Raw genomic sequence first — 19,740 nt, 5'->3', positions numbered from 1 at the left:
TCAATTTTATAAACTCCTTCAGGTCACCCCTCAGCCTTTGTCGTTCCAGGGAGAACAATCCCAGTTTAATCAATCAATCTCTTCTCATAGCTAATACTGTCTATACCAGGCAACATCCTGGTAAACCTTTTCTGCACACTCTCCAAAGCCTCCATGTCCTTTGGCAGTGCAGTGACCAGATTTGAACACAATATTCCAGATGTGATCTAACCAACGTCTTATACAGCTGTAACATAATTTGCCAACTTTTATACTTGATGCCCAATGAAGCATACCATGTGCTTTCTTCACCTTTTGTTAAACATTTCTTTAGATCTAATACCATTCTCAATTTCTTTTGTGAGCTATTGTTAAGCTATTTTTGTGTGTTTTTCACCAGGAAGGAATATACAACTGTTGCAGTGCATACATTTGCTCCTTAAATATTAGCCATCGCCTATCCACCGGTCTGCTTTTTAACAAAGTTCTCTCATCTATCTTAGCCAACTCGTGCCTGAAACCTTTGTAGTTTCCTTTGTTTAGATTAAGGACCCTACTTTCAGATCAGACTTCTTCACTTTCCACGCTAAATGAAGAATTTCACCATGTTATGGTCACTGTTTTTCTAAAGCACCCTGTACAAAAAGATAACACCTTCTCATTACATAATACAAAATCTAAGAGAACATATTCCCTAATTGCTTCCTCAACATACTGATCTAAACCCATCTCATACACCATTTCAATCTGTTTCTCTCTCAAGTCTACAAAGTATGCAGAGGAATATAGATAGTTTGAGTGGGCAAGGGTCTGGCAGATGGTGTACAATATTGGCAAATATGAAAGATGTGAACATATGTGATTAGCTTACTCACAACTTGTCTAAATCACCTTGAAGCCGCTTAATATCCCCCACAGAACTCACATTGTGGTAAGAATAACAGCACAATGGACTATTTAAATGGTAAAAAAATTGCAGCATGCTGCTGTGCAGAGGGACCTGGGTGTTTTTGTGCATGAATCACAAAAAATTGGTTTGCAGGTGCAGCAGCTAATTAAATGGAATTGTGTCCTTCATTGCTCGAGGGAATGGAGTTTAAAAAACAGGGACATTATGTTGGAGCTGTAAAAGGCACTGGTGAGGCCACACCTGGAGTACCATGCGCAGTTTTGGTCTCCTTACTGAGAAAAAATATACTGGTACTGGAGGGGATGCAGAGCAGATTCACTAGGTTGATTCAGAGTTGGGAGGGTTGGCTTATGAGGAGAGACAAAGTAGACTGGGGCTATACTCAGTGGAATTCAGAAGAATGGGGGGGATCTTATAGAAACATATAAGATTATGAAGGGGATTAGAAGCAAGGAGGTTATTTTACTGGTGGTTGAAACTACAACTTTGGGGGGTGGGTGGGGAGGGAGGCAGCAGGGGCGTAGCCTTTCAATAAGGCCAAGCAGATTTAGGACTGAGGAGGAATTTCTTCACCAGAAGGGTCATGAATTCCTTGCCCAGTGAAGCAGTTGAGGCCATCTTGTTGAAAGTTTTTAAGGCATAGATAGATTTTTGAACAGTAAAGGAATTAAGGATTATGGTGAACAGGCAAATAAGTGGAGCCAATTCTACAAAAAGATCAGCCATGACCTTATTGAATGGTAGAGCGGGCTCAAGGGACAATCTAATGCTACATGTTGATGTTTTGTCTCTTTTACTCCGCAGGAGTGTCGGTCCACCTTGTTGTCTAACGAGGGGCATGCACACGGTGGGTCATGTGTGGGCTGCTCTTGGATGTTTCGAGAGTGGCCTAGTACTTCGCATTGTGTGTGCTTAAAACTGGACCAGCAGATGGGCACCACAACAGTTCAGTGACTAGCACTGCTAGCTGTGCAGATACATGGTTTTGGGTCAGTGTCTGTGGGAGTTTGTGCATTCTCCCTGTGGTTGCGTGGGTTTCCTCCCACACCCCAAAGATGTGCTCTTGGGCTGGTTGGTGTGGCGGGTTGTCCCTGGACTGTTCTCCCCTGGATCTGGTTTCCAACGGGGGTGCCATGTGCATACACGCAGGTCAGGGTAGGTGTGGGAGGATGCTTTGTTGGGATGGCGGCGCAGGCTTGTTGGGCCGAAGGGCCTGTTTCCCATGCTGGATTGTTCTTTGGACCAGATGGCTTACTCTTGCTCCTAGTTCTTATGGTCCTGTTTTAAATGATAAAACTAAAACTATCTACCTGGACAATTCAAAGTGATGGAAGTCAAATGGATCCTTGTTTTAACATCTCGTGTCTTAGCGCTGCAGCAAAATGTCAGTCTACAATTATATGCCCACGTCCTGTTGTCACTAATCCAATGAGCTCAGAGGCCTGATTACTGAAGCCAACAGAGCCTGTAAAAGGGTTTTTAGTGCCAGTATCCATTTTTCCTTCAGATGATACAGTGGTTAGCACTGCACTTCACAGAACCAGGGGCCCAGGTTCAATTCCAGCCTGGGGTCACTGTGGTGTCTGCACATTCTCCCTATGTCTGTGTGGGTTTCCTCCAGGCGCTCCGGTTTCTTTCTGCAATGTAAAGCTGTGTGGGTTAAGCAGATTGGCTATGCTAAATTGCCCTGGTATCAGGATAAATATGTGGGGTTATGGGGTTAGCACCTGGGCAGGATTGTTGTCAGTGCAAACTCGAATGAGGGTGGTGAGGGATTGGAATGCCCTGCCTGCTGCAGTTGTAAATGCGCCTAGTTTGGGGGCATTTAAGAGATCCGTGGATAGGTTTATGGACGAAAAGGGATTGGTTTAGGTTAGAGGGTCATTGTTTTTTTTAAACTGGTCGGTGCAACATCGTGGGCCGAAGGGCCTGTTCTGCGCTGTAATGTTCTAAATGGCCTCATTCTGCACTGTAGAAATTCTATGATTCTAATTTTCACTCTGGGTCACACCAAGTATGAAGCAGAAAGAAAGTGGTGAAGCACTGATTTTGTGGTTCTTGAACATGCGATTAAAATGTACACTTGAACTAACATTACAATCTTTGAAGTCCAACCTTTAGAAAATATCCATTTCCACAGCAATCATAGCAGTGAGGTTAGCACTGCTATAGAACAGCACCAGGGACCCAGTTGAATTCCAGCCTTGGACAACTGTGTGGAGTTTGCATGTTTGCCCAGTGTCTGTGTGGGTTTCCTCCAGGTCTCCAATTTCCCCTCAGTCCAAAGATGGAGGTTAGGTGGATTAACCACGTTAAGTGCAAGCGGTTACAGGGATACGGCAGGGTATGGGCCTGGATAAGATACTCTGTCAGCGTTGGTGCACTCGGAGACCGAATAGCCGCCTTCTGCACTGCAGGGATTCTATGGAGAAAAATTGAAAAAAAAGTGTGCAGAATGCATAACAACATACAACCACCACAAAAAGTAGAGACAGAAAGAAATGTCACTGCTCCAATAGATAACCAATGGCATTGACAATTCTTAATTACATTAGTTTGCAATAGATCTCAATTTACACAATACCAATACTAAAAGTACTGAAGTTGTGACAAATATTGAAATATACTGAAGAAGGCACGTTTGATTTGCTCATCCAGCCGAGTTTTCAATTTCAGCTACATGGATTTGCCAAGTACCCAGCAAACATCCCAAAACAGGGAAGAAGAAGAAGAATTGGACAGGCTCTCCACTCCTGTCTCTTTCAGGGGGTAAATTATGACAATAATGCTATCACCAACTTTAACACCTCTCCACCACAGTAGCTATGGGCTAAAACCAATTGTAAATATCCCATGTCCCAGTACCTTTGTTATATATGTCATTGCTGGAAAGTTAATAAGAAATCAAATTACTTGCCAGTCTGCAACATTTGCTCAGAAGGTACAAATTCTTACTTTTCAGGAAATACTAAAAAAAGTCAGATTTGCTAGGTACAACCTAGTGCATTTCATTAAGCCACATGCCCAGCCCTGAACTGGCTTAAACACTTATTTATTTTGATCATCATATCTCCTTCCCGAAAACAAACCTAGAAATTCATTTTGGGAACCACACAATTTTATATCCAGTAAAATATTTATGTAATAATTTATTACTGCAGATATCGTTCAGTTGCAAATTTTCCTTGAAGAAATTTACAATGTTAATTACCACAATATTTTACAGCAGAGTAGTCAGGAATAAAGAGTCATAGAAAGTCTTCAAAACAATATCATGAATTAATATGCACATTATAAATGAACTTGTTTCTATGTGGTATTTTTCACGATCTCAGGATATCCCAAAGCACTTCACTGCTAAATAAATATTTTGAAGTGCAGTCACTGTTGTAAGGAAATGCAGCCGATTTGCACAAAGCAAGGTCCATTATCTGGTCATTTATCAATGCTGATTATCATTTTTCTGGTGGAGTTGGCTGGGCAATAACTATCACCCAACATTACAACTGAAATTCTCTACAGTTGTAAGTAAAGCCACTGAAAATAAACAGTCTGATTATCACCACAATAAGCAACTTCAATGGATTTTTCTTGGATTCTTGGAAATAAAAACAAACATTTTTCAAAATTTCCAGTTTCACAACATACACTGGGTTACAAATCAGCCTGGCCTATAATACTTGTAAGACATGGCCCGTAAAAGAGGGCATGCTTAAAATACTGTATTTAAAATATTTGCTTCAAAGACTATTGATTACAATAAGTAGTGACACGTGGGATGATTGCCAAGCCAGATCATGTCAGTACCTAGCTTCACAAGGTAAAAGTGACAATGTTGTCATGAGGGTATGAGTCAGGCATCAAATATTCATGAATTTTGTTCAGGCTGAAGCTTTCTGGAACCTGCTGCAAGATAAACAATATTGGCTCATTATGATGTACAATTTTTAAAATAATTTCCATTTTCAGTATGTGGACAATGCTGTTGGGACTAGTAAATAAACACTACCCATTTCAATAGATTTAAATCTTTAATAGCTGATTAATTACGATTCATACATTTGTTTATTGCAGTATAGTACTCACTCAAGCACTGCTTAAAAATGCAGAGTGTACAAAGTTTAAATTAAGACATTGCAGATTTTGACTAAGTATTTGGTTTAATATAAATAATGTCATTACCACACAATGTGTTGACAAGTACTTAACACTGTTATTTTACAATGGTTAAAATGATGGGTGTAGAATGTATTTCTCTGCATTTAAACAATGTTTGGAGAGCGGGCAGGGGAACAGATGAAGATGGAGAGCATGTGCACATAGACAATCTGGCGAGATAAAAAAAACACTGAGACCAACACGCTGCAATCGTTCACAAGTGTTGTGACTGCCCATTCAGCTCCTGAGTAATGAAGATTTACAATACTCTTTAGGAGGGAAAAAAAATTCACTCTCCATCCATCTATACTTAAAAGATCTACCAAATTACTCAAGCATTTAACTTTTTGATGTACATCAGTGGGATGGAAAACATTTTTATCCATTTTGTATTAGACATGCTCACCATTGGAGATCCACTCACACAACAGCAATTTTAAATTTTGGTTTATCACAAAAGATACATTTTAATAAAGTACAAAAAACCTAGTTTTTTGGTTTTAATCTGTAACTAAATACTTTTATTCACACATTCTCACTTTAATTTTGATTAAAGCATTTTTAAATTGTTTTTAGCCAATTAGTTTTTTTCTCTTCCAAATATTTAAGAATGAATGACACTGTCCCATATAATGGACCATTTATTTTAGCTGGAGCCTCAATCAGCCCACTTCAGATGAAAACCTTTTGACATGTTTGAGGAATTATTAAGGAAGCACAGTAATGTTCCACTGAAACAGATATACATACTACACTGTTACAACTCCTCCAGACATTGCTATAAAAAATAATGCAAAACATGTCAATGAACTGTGCATATAAGTTAGAAAACAGCTGGACCATGCTGTAAACTAGGAAGCAGAAGTAGAATGACATTTATGATCTGTCCCCAAAAGACCATTCAAAATTAAAAGTCAGTTTCCCTTGAGCAGACCTGGTGCTGGATATGGTCACTAATGTTAAGGTAGCTCTGGGATGAGCTGTACAAATGCATAGCTAGTGCAAATATTCTTCCACTGTGGCAAACGCACAAGAACCGATTCCCAATCGGGCCATCAACTCCAAACACTTTGAAGCCTGTCCAATGGCGAGCGCAAGAGGGGGTTGCTTTGGCAGATTGTGAGACTCTGAAATAGGAAAGACAAAAATAAGTAAATTTGGCTGCAACTTTAATACAGTGAATGAACAATTTTGTCAGTTTGGCGATAATACAACACTCAGTGAAATAAACAGACATAGAAAAGATTCATTTAGACAAATGATCCTCCTGACAGAGAGTGAAATAAACATCCTGTATGTTCAAAAGAATAATGCCCACAGACACTATGATCCATCACAAAGCCAACACTCCCACAAACAGCAATTGAGATAAACAACTAGTTAATGTCCTTTTGTCAAAACATAACTTTAGCCAGAATTTCCTGTTCCTGTTTTACACAATATGTCTTCCAAAGACTGACAATTAACGTTGTGGTTCAAGACCAAAGGGGTATGAATTTCATAGAATCATAGCATCCCTACAGTGCAGAAAGAGGCCATTCTGCTCATTGAATCTGCCCTGACAACAATTTCACCCAGGCCCAACATCCATAACACCACATTTTTACCCTGCTAATCCCTGACACCAAGAGTCAATTTAGTATGGCCAATCAACCTGACCAGCACATCTTTGGACTATGGGAGGAAACCAAAGCACCGAGAAGAAACAGACGCAGACGGGGGAGAATGTGCAAACTCCACACAAACAGCGACCCAAGGCCGGAAGTGAACGTGGGTCCCTGGCGCTGTGTGGCACTGTGAGGCAGCAGTGCTAACCACTGTGCCTCTGTCCCACCCAATCTTGCATCTTCTGGTTTCAAGGCAAGGATGTTTCCAAATAAGCCAAATTGACAATTAAAACACAAACATGAAAAGCTGATTGATTTTTCTCTGGAAAGTAACATATTAAATGTTGTAAATATGATGGATTAAATAATAAGAGAGGGATTGCTCCCATGCAATGTGTTCATGGAAGGAATAAAAAGATTCATTTGGTCAAATCATCTTCCTTATAAAAAAAATGTCAGTAAGATGATCGGCATTACCGCAGTTATTACTGTATGTTATAAGAGAATGCAGGACAGCACACTTAAACTTAGTATTTGGCATGATTCATTAGGATAGATTGCTTTCAATGGGTTCAGGTCAATTTGACATTTGTAAGGCTCCAGTCACAGGATTTCAGCTCGGTTGCACTTTCTATGGTACCTGTCGATCCTTTATGGAAATTTTCAGGATGCTAGGAGGAGGATATCCCCTTCCTGCAATTGACCATTGCATTTAGATGTTTGTAAGCAGAGGACTTTCAGAAACTGCATGGTCAGATTAGTCTCTTATAGCTTTCTATACATGTCACTAACAGCTGGATTTTTTTTAAAGTGAGGGGCCGCGATGTGGAGATGCCGGTGTTGGGCTGGAGTAGGCACAGTAAGAAGTCTCACAACACCAGGTTAAAGTCCAACACCTTTATTTGATAGCATGAGCTTTTGGAGTGCTACTCCTTCATCAAATGAGCGGAGGATTGTAGGGCTGGTAGAGATCACAGATGGGGAACAGTATAGGAAAGCTTAATTTAGATAATTATTTACAACTAGTTTGTAGTTTAAATCATGGACTTTAGTCAAATAGTCAATGTATGTCAACCCGATATGATTTTGTGCTGAATTCTGCAACACTAGCTCATCACATGACTTAGTCACAGCATCATACTCAAACTTGACAAGGGAAGGAAAAAAAAAACATAAGGGCCTAAAGTCTGTGATGCAAGATGTCACAGTTTCAACTGATGTGAAACTGTCCACCTTCCTAGCAATTGTTGTCAGCTGTATACTCCAAATTTAAAGACCTATTGTGCAAGTGCTCAAACATTCAGCCTTGTGCTTTAAATTAGTGCAGTTTAACTTGTGATGTTTAGAAAGGCCACTTACTTCCATAGAATGTAACCATCTTTGGTTTTCTAAATTTAGATTTAAATTCTGTAATTTGCTTCTGACATCCTAGTTCTTTTAAATTTTAATATCTGTTAGGTGAATGTGTTTTGTTATTTTTAGCACATCAATTTCAAGCATTGATTTTATGTAAATTTCTGTAACTTTGTAAATTTTATAAAACTATTCTGTCTTTTTAATTGAGTTATACCAAGCACAAACAGATACAACAAAAACGTTCTTTGTTAAAACAGTTGCCTCAAGAAAAATACATTTAAGATTAGTTTAAATGAAGTTCTAAAGGGCTTACTGTTACCTAACGATCAATTAAACATCTGGATCGATTAATCCATGTCCTTAGATGTCACAATGTGTCTTATCTCAAATAAAATCAGACATCAAAACCATTCTCACTTGTATTCTATACACACACACACAACCCAATTTGTAATTTTCTGTTATTAACAACTTGACCACTCTATCCTTTGTTTTAAGCGTAAAGTAACCAATTCAAAGTAACCACAGAGGAGAGTATCAACTTTCAACTGACCTAACAAAACTGTCGCTGATAATGGTCTGATTTAATACCAATTAAACAAAGTCTGAAACAATGAGCTCAAGATATCAACCATGAGGGCATGACACCATACTTTCCCCATCCTGAACAACTGGGCAAGGAAGATATCAAAACATTTTTTAATCTTAGCTAGTAAAGTGATAGAAACAAACTTTAATGAGAGAGGTTGTTCCACAGTAATTGACACTTTAGAGGGCTAGTCAGGGGACAATGGAATATGACACAATAGATGACCACCACTCTTGAGAAACCAATCAGAAACTGATCATTCCAAACTTGGGCCAATCTTGCACCCCATAAGCCAATTCGGAAATGGTCTCGCCTCAATTAGGCCACAGTACAATACTATTGATCACACTGGGATGTGGCTTGGAGTTCATAAGCTACATCTTTCACTGAGCATGTTGCGTAACAAGAGACTGCTGTCCACACGGAAACAGAAGTTTTCAGAAACTAACAGAGAACAAGTGTCAACCTACTCTGAAAGCCAAACGGGGAAACAAATACAATTGTGCGGTGGTCAACTTCTGCTCTGTTTTTCACAAGTATTAGGTTACAACTTAAAAATCTCCCGAGTTACTTTCACTAAACTGTCTCATGCAGCCTATATGGTTAAAGTCTCAAAAGAACACAATTAGAATTTAAGTTCAAATAGTACCCAGAACTTAGGGAGGGATTTGAAAGCAAGAATAATAATTTTCAAATTAAACATTGTTTGACTGGGATCCCAATGTAGTCCAGTAAGTAAGGGGTGATAGGTGAATGGGATTTGGTGAAAGTAAAGCAGCAAAGTTTTCAATGTTCAAGTTTACAGAGAATTGAATGTGGGAGGTGGCCAGGAGCACATTGCATTAGTTGACCCTAGAGAATGATACATGAGGGTTTCAGCAGCAGGTGCGCTGAGACAGAGGCAAAGTGGGAAATTGTTAGGAGGTGGAAATAGGTAGTGTTAGTAATGTGCAGATATATAAATGATCTGAAGGAAAATGTAACTGGTTTGATTAGTAAGTTTGCCAACGACACAAAAGGTTGGTGGTTTTGCAGATAGCAATGAGGACCAATACAGCAATATAGACCAGTTGGAGACTTGGGTGGAAAGATGGCAGATGAAGTTTAATACAGACAAATCGTGAGGTAATGCATTTTGAAAGGTCTAATACAGATACCGTAAATGGCAGAACCCTGGAGAGTATTGACAAGACCACGTTAGGCATGTGGGAGTCTTTCAAGGGAAAACTGCAATGGGTGCAGGAAAGGCATGTGCCGGTTAGGAGAAAGGATGGGAAAGGTAGGATTAGGGAGCCGTGAATTACTAGGGATATAGAAGACCTGGTTAGGAAGAAACGAGAGGCGTATGTCAGGTCTAAGCAGCTGGGAACGGAGAGCACGTCGGAGGAATACAGAGAGAGTAGGAGGGATCTCAAAACAGGGAGTTAGGAGAGCAAAGAGGGGGCATGAGATGGCTTTGGCAGGTAGGGTTAAGGAGAATCCAAAGGCGTTTTACTCCTATCTTAAGAACAAAAGGGTGGCTAGGGGTAAAATCGGTCCTCTCAGGGACAGACGTGGGGAATTGTGCTTAGAGGCAGAGGGAATGAGGGAGATCCTGAATGAATACTTTGCGTCGGTATTCACGAAGGAGAGGGGCTTGATGTCTGGTACGGTCATTGAGGGAGCGGTAGACCAATTGAAAGATCTATCGATTACGAGGGAAGAAGTGTTAGGGCTTTTAGCTGGCATTAAAACCGATAAATCTCCGGGACCCGATTGCATTTATCCTAGGCTGCTTAGGGAGGCAAGGGATGAGATTGCTGGGCCTCTGACACGAATCTTTGTCTCTTCTTTGGACATAGGTGAGGTCCCAGAGGACTGGAGGACAGTGAACGTGGTACCGTTGTTTAAAAAGGGTAGGAAGGATAGCCCGGGTAACTATAGGCCGGTGAGTTTAACGTCAGTGGCAGGCAAATTGATGGAGAGGATTCTTAGGGATAGGATGTATGCGCACTTGGAGCGTTGCGATCTGATTAAGAATACGCAGCATGGCTTTGTAAAGGGGAAGTCTTGCCTTACGAATCTGGTAGAATTCTTTGAGGTGGTGACAAAAACGGTCGACGAAGGACGAGCCGTTGATGTCGTCTATATGGATTTCAGTAAGGCATTTGACAAAGTCCCTCATGGTAGGTTGGTACAGAAGATTAAAGCTCATGGGATATGTGGTCAGGTATTTAGATGGGTAGAGAACTGGCTTGCAAAGAGGAGTCAGAGAGTAGTAGTGGAGGGGTCCTTTTCTAGCTGGAGGTCTGTCACTAGTGGTGTGCTGCAGGGCTCAGTACTGGGACCTCTTCTCTTTGTAGTGTATATAAATGATTTGGAAGAGGGAGTAGGTGGTGTGATCAGCAAATTTGCTGATGGCACCAAGACGGCTGGATTGGTGGGCAGTGAGGAGCAGTGTCTAGCAATACAGCGGGATATTGATAGGCTGGTTGATTGGGCAGATACGTGGCAAATGGAGTTTAATCCAGATAAATGCGAGGTGATGCATTTTGGCCGGAATAATGTAGGGGGGAGTTATATGATAAAGGGTAAGCCCGTAAGGAATATAGAATCGCAGCGAGACCTGGGGGTGCAAGTGCACAAGTCTTTGAAGGTGGCAGTGCAAGTGGAGAGTGTGGTGAAGAAAGCCTATGGTATGTTAGCCTTTATAGGAAGGGGTATAGAATATAAGAGCTGGAGTCTAATGTTGCAGTTGTACAAAACGTTGGTTAGGCCGTATTTAGAGTACTGCGTCCAGTTCTGGTCACCTTACTACCGGAAGGACGTGGAGACTCTGGAGAGAGTGCAGAGGAGGTTTACCAGGATGGTGCCTGGTATGGAAGGACTGGGGTATGAGGAAAGATTGAAGAAAATGGGGCTGTTTTCCCTTGAAAGATGCCAACTGAGGGGGGATCTAATAGAGGTATACAAGATTATGAAGGGTATAGACAGAGTAAACAGAGGTAAGCTATTTCCTATGATAGAGACACATAGGACAAGGGGCCATGGACTTAAAGGTGAGGGGGGAGAGGTACAACACAGATATTAGAGGGAGGTTTTTCACACAGAGGGTAGTGGGGGTATGGAATGCTCTGCCAAGTAAGGTGGTGGAGGCAAACACGCTAGAGTCATTTAAGAGTAACTTAGATAGGCACATGACTGGATTGGACATGGGTGAATATAGGAGATTGTTTCAAATAAGGGTCATTAGCATTGGGGCGTCCCTGGTAAGGTAAATGGATATGGTACAATACTAATGCTTTTTTTCCTTTTCATTCACAGGTTTTAAGTCGGTCCGCCTTGTGTCCAACGAGGGGCATACACGCGATGGGTCGCACTGGGGCTGCTCTTGGTTGTTCAAGATTGGCCTAGTGCTTCATGTCGTTAGTGTGTGCCTAAACTGGACCAGATACTGGGCAAGACCACAGCTCAGTGACTATTGCTGATTGCTGTGCAGACACATGGATTTGGGTCGGTGTCTATGGGAGTTTGCGCATTCTCCCCGTGCTCCGGCTTCCCCCCACACCCCAAAGATGTGCTGTTAGGCTGACTGGCAGTAATAAATTGTCCCTAAATCAGTTTCCCCTCAATCTGGATGGCCATAAAACATTAGACAAGGGTCCTGGGTGGGGGGGTGGGTGGCTGGCTGGTGGTGTTGAGATGGCAGCGCGGGCTCGTTGGGCTGAAGGACCTGTTTCCTGGGGTTTTTTTGTTCTTTATAAGCAAAGGGAACTGGGTCTACAGACACACAGGTCACTGAAAGTGGCAATGCTAGTGGAGAAGATAGTCAAGAAGGCTTGCCTTCACTGGCTGGGGCATTGAGTTTAAAAACTGACAAGTCATGTTGCAGCTTTATAGAATCTTAGTTAGGCTGCACTTGAAATAGTGTTCGATTCTGGTCGCCACACTGCCAGAAGAATGTGGAGGCTTTGGAGAGGGTACAGAAAAGATTTACAGGATGTTGCCTGCTATAGAGGGCATTAGCTATGAGAAGCTGGAGAAACTTGGTTTGTTCTCACTGGAACAACGGATGTTGAGGGGTGACCTGATAGAAGTCTACAAAATTATGAAAGGCATGGACAGAGTGGATAGTCAGAAGCTTTTTCCCCCAGGGTGGAAGAACCAATTACTAGGGGGCACAGGTTTAAGGTGCTCGGATAAAAGGTTTAAGGGAGAGCGTATGAGGTAGATTTTTTTTAAAGCAGAGAGGGTGGTGGGTGCCTGGAACTCGTTGCCGGGGGAGGTAGTGGAAGTGGATACAGTGGTGACCTTTCAGGGGCTTCCTGACAAATACATGAATAGGATGGGAATAGAGGGATATGGTCCCCAGAAGAATAGGGGGGTTTTAGTTAAGATGGGCAGCATGATCGGTGCAGGCTTGGAGGGCCGAAGGGCCTGTTCCTGTGCTATGGTTATAGAACATAGAACATTACAGCGCAGAACAGGCCCTTCGGCCCACGATGTTGCGCCGACCAGTTAAAAAAACAAAGATGTGGTTGGATTTTCATTTTGGGTCAAATATGACACCAAGGTTGTGAACAATCTTAGTTTAGAGTCAGTTGCCAGAAAGAGGAATAGAGTTGGTAGCTCAGGAACAGAAGACAATTGCTTCAGTCTTCCCAATTGTTAACAGGAAGACATTTCTATTCATCTAGTCCTAGATGTCAGATAAAAGCTTGATAAATTAAACAGCAGGAGGGGGTTTCAGAGAGGTGGGATGGTGAGGTACGACTGGGCGTTGTCAGTATACAGATGAAAACATGTGGACATCTAAACGAGCATTAGGGGGGCCATGGAGGTTCAGGTAACGATGCAACAATGAGAAACCATAGCGTGTTACTCTTCATGATTAAAGTTAAGAATGGAACCATGTGAGAGCAATCCCACCCAGCTGGAGGACAGTCGAGAGACATTGAAGAAGGATGGTGCTATTAGCCTGTCAAAGGATGCAGATAGGTCAAGAAGGATGTTACAAAGGTTGTCATTTGTGATTTTGATAGGGGCTGTTTCAACACCGGCAGGGGTAGAAACTGGACTGGAGGAATTCTAACATGGTGCCTCGACGAAGACAGAATCAGATTTGGGAAGCAACAATTCTATCTAGGACTTTGAAGAGAAGGAGGATTTTTTTATATGTAAGTTTAAGGTTGATGGGTAAAAAGTATGCTTTAGAGGGAGGGGTGATTAGTGGCAGATTTAAAACAGAAGGACTGCAGCTGAAGAGGCCAAACCATTTACAGTGACTAACATGGTCTCCAAGAGAGGAAGTTAGGTGGTCAGCAGTTTAGAGGTTGAGGGAGCAGGTGATGAATCTCATAGACAAAGTGAGTTCAGTGCAGGTCATGAGAAATGGACAAGAAAGACAAAGGCATGACTTCAGGGCTGCAAAAGAGGAAACAAAAACAGAAAATGCTGTAAAATCTCAGCAGTTCTGACAGCATCCGTCAGAGAGATAGAATAGTCAATATTTTGAGTCTGGATGAGTCACTCTCTTCTCTCTTCACAGGTGATGTCAGACCTGCTAAGATTTTCCAACATTTTCAGTCTTCAGCATCCGCAGTATTTTGCTTTTATCTACAAAAGAGGAAGTTAGGTCTTGTGGATTGGTGTATGGGAAGGATGTAGCAGAGAATGTTGATTGGATGGTCTTGATCTTAGTGACAGTGAAACCCATGGGCTCCTCACTGGTTTGTGAGGGTGGAGGAGCTGAGAAAGGGGTTTAAGAATATGGTTTTCAGTAAGAAAAGCCAGGTGGCTAATTTTGCATTTTAGGGCGATTCTGGAAGTGAGCAGTGGATAAGAACCAGATAGTGCTTTGTGTGGTCCAGCCAGATTTGGACGTGAATAGCTCAATCCGTTTGCCAGATCTTTTATGTCTATTAAGGTAATTAATTCCCTTGAGGGAATGGGGATATAGGTCATACAATGGGAAGTGGCCAGGGTAAGAGAGAATAATTGTTTTTTGGGCGCTTGGGCATTAAGTTGAGGTGAGATTACAGTTGAGCAAAGCTGATCTTAACTGTGAATGATGAACTCAAACAATCATGCCATTACACTGGAATCTTATAGCATGTACGCATGTTAGATGTGAGAATTTGTTGAGTGTATTCAGGAGGAATTTCTCATTCAGTATGTGACTAGAGAGGGGGCAAAACTCAAACTCCGCTTGGGAAATAAGGAAGGGCAGGTGACAGGGGTGTTAGTGAGAGATCACTTTGGGACCAGTGATTCTGTAAGTTTTAAGATAGTTATGGAAAATGATAGGTCTGTTCCAAAAGTTAGTATTCTAAATTAGGGCAAGGCCAATTTTGATGGTATCAGGCAGGAACTTTCAAAATTTAATAGAGGGAGTCTGTGGGAAGGCAAAGGGATGTCTGGTAAATGACACGCTTTCAAAAGTGCGTTAACCAGGGTTCAGGTAAACACATTCATCTGAGAGTGAAGGGCAAGGCTGGCAGAAGTTGGGAACCAGGGATGACTCGGCCCTGGTCAAGAAAGAGCAAGAAGCATATGATCCGCATAGGTAGCTGGGATCGAGTGAATCTCTTGAAGAGTACAGGGGGTGTAGGACTGGAGTTGAGAGAGAAATCAGGAAGGTGTAAAATTGTTTTGGCAGATAAGGCAAAGGAGAATCCAGAGCTTCTATAAGTACATAAAGGGCAAAAGAGTAACAGGACAGAGAGTAGGGTCTCTTAAAAGATCGACAAGGTAGTCTTTGTCTGGATCCACAAGAGATGGGTGAGATCCTAAATGAATATTTCTCAGCAGTATTTACTGTTGAGAAAAGCATGGATGTTAGGGAACTTGGGGAATTAAATACTGATGTCTTGAGGGCTGTACATATTACAGAGGTGGTGGTGCTGGAAGTCTTGGAGCGCATCAAGGTAGATAAATCCCTGGGACCTGAAGAAGTGTTTTCCAGGATGTTGTGGGAGGCTAGGGAGGAAACTGCGGGTTCCCTAGCCGAGATATTTGAATCTCAGTCACTGGTTTGGTGCCTGAAGATTGGACAGTGGCAAATGTTGTGTCTTTCACAACATTTGCCTGCAGGGAAAAGCCTGGGACTACAGGCCAGTGAGCCTCTTATCTGTGGTGGGTAAATTGTTAGAAGGTATTTTGAGAGACAGGATCTACAAGCATTTAGAGATGCAAGGACTGATTAGGGACAGTCAGAATGGCTTTGAGTCGAAAATCATGTCTCACAAATTTGATTTAATTTTTTGAAGGGATAACCAAGCAAGTAGATGAGGGCAGTGCAGTTGATGTTGTCTACATGGACTTTAGCAAGGCCTTTGACAAGGTACCGCATGATAGGTTGTTGAGTAAAGTTAAATCTCATGGGATCCAGGGCGAGATATCTAAATGGATACAAAATTGGCTTCTGGTTGTAGGGAATTATTTTTTCAAACTGGAGGCCTGTGACTAGTAGTGTGCCTCAGGGATCAGTGCTGGGCCCACTGTTATTTGTCATTTATATTAATGATTTGGATGAGAATATAGGGAGCATGGTTAGTAAGCTTGCAGCTGACACCAAGATTGGTGGCATGGTGGACAGTGAGGAAGGTTATCTCCAATTGCAGCAGGAGCTTGATCAATTGAGCCAGTGGGTGATGAATGGCAGATGGAGTTTAATTTAGACAAATGCGAGGTAATGTATTTTGGTAGAGTGAACCAGGGCAGGACTTACTCAGTTAGTTAATGGTAGGGACTTGGAAAGAATTACAGAACAAAGAGATCTGGGGGTGCATGTTCATAGCTCCTTGAAAGTGGAGTCACAGGTGAACAGAGTGGTGAAGGCGGCAATCGGCATGCTTGGTTTCATCAGTCAGAACATTGAATACGAGTTGGAATGTGTTGTTGAAGTTGTACGAAACATTGTTAAGGCCACACTTGGAATACTGTGTGTAATTCTGATCACGCTATTATAGAAAAAGATATTATTAAACTAAAAAAAAAAAGGACAGAAAAGATTTACTAGGAAGTTACAGGACTTGATGGATTGAGTTATAAGGAGAGGCTGAATAGACTGGGACTTTTTTCTCTGGAGCGTAGGAGGCTGAGGGGTGACCCTTTGGAGGTCTATGAAATAGAGGGACATAGACAAGGTAGATTGAAAACATCTTTTCCCAAAGGTAGGGGAGTCTAAAACTAGAGACCATAGGTTAAAGCTGATAGGGGTTGCAAGACCACTACAGATAGCAAGGTCAATGGATGGCCATGAATATAGGATGAATAGGATGCGCACATCAAGGGAGAGATTTAGGGAAGGTAAGAGGGCAGTGAACTGAGAGAGCATGATGAATTAAGATAGAGGTTGCAATCAACCCGAGTGATGTTCCCATATAAAACTTACCTGGTCTATGTGAACTGAACCAGTTAGTCAGTTGGGAGCTATAGAGTGGGGTAAGAGCGATGGAGGGAGGCAAAAGAATTGGTGTCTTTGGAGATGAACAAATGTTGCTGTGTTAAGCGTTAGGTTATGATTGAGTATTGAGGTCTTTGGTTGATATTTTCTTCATCAATTTTTGAGGATCACAGTATTCAGATAATGAGGTATTGCCTACCTTCAGTTTACTCAGTCATTGTCTGTAGGCCATAGCCTGATGAATTAAGCTGAATGAAGCTTAATGATTTAATGTTCCTCCATTAATCGTGCTTTATGGGCAACAGGAAGTGTTAACACTTACATTTTAAAAATACAATAGTCATAATCACAGAACTGTTACACCGTGGGAGAAGACGTCGTGCTTACACTGCTCTCCAATGAGCATCACAGAACCATAGAACATTACAGCACAGAAACAGGCCTTTTGGCTCTTCTTGGCTGTGCTGAACCATTTTTCTGCCTAGTCCCACTGACCTGCACCTGGACCATATCCCTCCCATCCATGTATCTGTCTGAGTTTTTCTTAAATGTTAAAAGCGAGCCCGCATTTACCACTACATCTGGCAGCTCATCCCACACTCCCACCACTGTGTGTGAAGAATCATGACTTTGTGCCATTCTCTTGCCTTTCCCCCATAACTCTGAACATTCGATGTCCTGCTGAATGCCTCGATTGAACCTGCCTCCACCATACCTCCAGGTAGTGCATTAACGAACACCTGTTTAAAGTAACTTGCAAATATACTAATTGTACTCACCTAATATAGCACTATTCAATGCAGAGCACACAGGTTCTCTTTGCACTATATCAAGTTGATATCCGACTGGACTGTTCCACGGGTCGGAATAGGCTAGCAGACTAAACGCATCCTGAATGGTGAAAATATATTGAAAATGTGAACAGTGGATAAAAACTAATTCAATACAGAAAAGCATTTAGGAGAAAGTTGTCCAATTATCCAAAGATTTACTAAATTATAGCTTCTAAATGTGACTTAAATCAAATCACATTGGAGTGATGTACCAGCAAAAAGACACTGCCACTGTTGATCTTGTACATAATGCCATCAAAATCATAACTTTAAGAGTTATAATAAGAATGTCTTTCATTCTGAATTATTGGATCTGACACCATGAATAATGTGGAAGCCAAGTTGACAAATGCATGATTCAGTTTGTTAAAGAAAGCACATGTAAAGTACCGAATGGCACAGTGACTTAGAGACACTGGACCTTTAATTCCAAACCACATAACCTGCAGCTGACACAAACTAGGACTTCCAACTGCGTCAGAAGCTGACCTTTCAGAAATTGTGGGGTGAACTCATTCGAATGTCAGAAGGCAGGACAAAGTATCAATCCTTCACCACATGTGGAAAGACAAATTTATTTCAGTGAGATGTTAGCAAACTCTATACAATTGTGTGATAGCTAAAAGCACCACTATGGGACAATCATCAGGGTATTCAGTAGATTCTTTCACATGGAATTACTAATGTGTAAATCCCCAAGATCTGTTCTCTTGCAGATTTTTGACAATATCTAATCCTAGGCCTGGAGTAGGAGCTGGAGACAGCACTGAAAGTCCCACCTCTCCTCAGGACAGCAAGCAGCATCAGAAAGTTTCTTATTCAGCTCCCTCAGATGCCTTCACAGGTGGAAATATGTCAGCAGATTAAAAAGGTGTGAAGATTCCAAGCTCGGGGTAAGCAGCTGGTTTGCTGCAGTTCCATTAAAGGATTCAGTGCATTCGAAAAAAGAGCAGTCTCAATCATATAAACCACTCATCTACATCTGAAGACCTGGGTCAGTATTAGAATGGAACTAAAGTATATTAAAAATGGCCAAAGGTACAATGGTGAAACTAAATGACTTTGCGATCAAAGTTCAGAAATCTTTTATGTCTGATTTTCTGTCTCAAATATTCATTTTGCATTAAAAATAAAGTTGCACTGAAATGAAGATATTAGCAGATTCCAGGCATATTGGCACACAGTGGTTAGCACTGCTGCCTCACAGCACCAGGTTAATTCTGGCCTTGGGTCACTGCCTGTGTGGAATTTGCACATTCTCCCTGTTTCTGCGTGGATTTCCTTCGGGTGCTCAGGTTTCCTCCCACAGTCCAAAGATGTGATTAGGTGGATTGCTATGCTAAACTGTCCCTTAGTGCCCCAAATTGTGTAGATTAAGGTTATGTGGATAGAGCATTGGGCTGGGGAGGGTGGTGTGTGGGCCTGAGTAAGATGCTGAGTTGGTGCAGACCTGATGAGCCAAATGGCCTCCTTCTGCACTGTGGGGCTTCTATGATTCAGCATGTCAAATGCAGATACGAGTTTCATTGTAATATTCCTCTACTTCATTTGTGGCCTCATCTCCTCCAAGCAGCTGTACAACATGTTGCTCTTGATTCTATGGAATGCAACAATACTGAGCTGCTGAAGGTGAAACAGAGCAGTGTCCGCTAAACTGGAATTGCCACGTAGCTATTTATGCACATAACTGGACACTAAGACACTGAAGTCCCCTTTATAATAATGAGCATGATTGAGAGATGGTAAGAGTATGCTGGAGCAACACTGAAAAGATTCTGTGAAGCAAGTCTACCAATTAAGTGATTTGAATTGGTCTGTAAAAGGGAAAAATGTGGTAGTTCTGATTTTTCTAGCTGAATAGTGCAGATACAGTGAGTAAAGAAACTGACCCCAAGCAAGTAAATCAGACAGTAGCCCTGTAA

General features: G+C 41.7%; 1 protein-coding gene across 3 annotated transcripts in view; it reads right to left on the bottom strand.

Moving 5' to 3' along the window:
• Positions 1 to 4,901: 4,901 nt before the first annotated feature.
• Positions 4,902 to 19,740, bottom strand: part of ranbp9 (RAN binding protein 9) — an 85,790-nt gene continuing 70,951 nt past the window's right edge. For all 3 annotated transcript variants that reach the window (XM_080204559.1, XM_080204549.1, XM_080204568.1), the window contains 2 exons: positions 17,765 to 17,876; positions 4,902 to 6,174 (listed from right to left, as the gene is read on the bottom strand). In XM_080204559.1, coding sequence (XP_080060685.1) covers positions 6,044 to 6,174; positions 17,765 to 17,876 — 243 coding nt within the window. In that variant the 3' untranslated portion in view covers positions 4,902 to 6,043. The remainder of the gene's footprint in view (positions 6,175 to 17,764; positions 17,877 to 19,740) is intronic.

The sequence above is a fragment of the Carcharhinus amblyrhynchos genome, chromosome 2 (genome assembly GCF_965287045.1).
Source record: "Carcharhinus amblyrhynchos chromosome 2, sCarAmb.v2.hapA, whole genome shotgun sequence".
NCBI lineage: Eukaryota > Metazoa > Chordata > Chondrichthyes > Carcharhiniformes > Carcharhinidae > Carcharhinus > Carcharhinus amblyrhynchos.
This window is presented reverse-complemented; position numbering and strand designations above follow the sequence as displayed.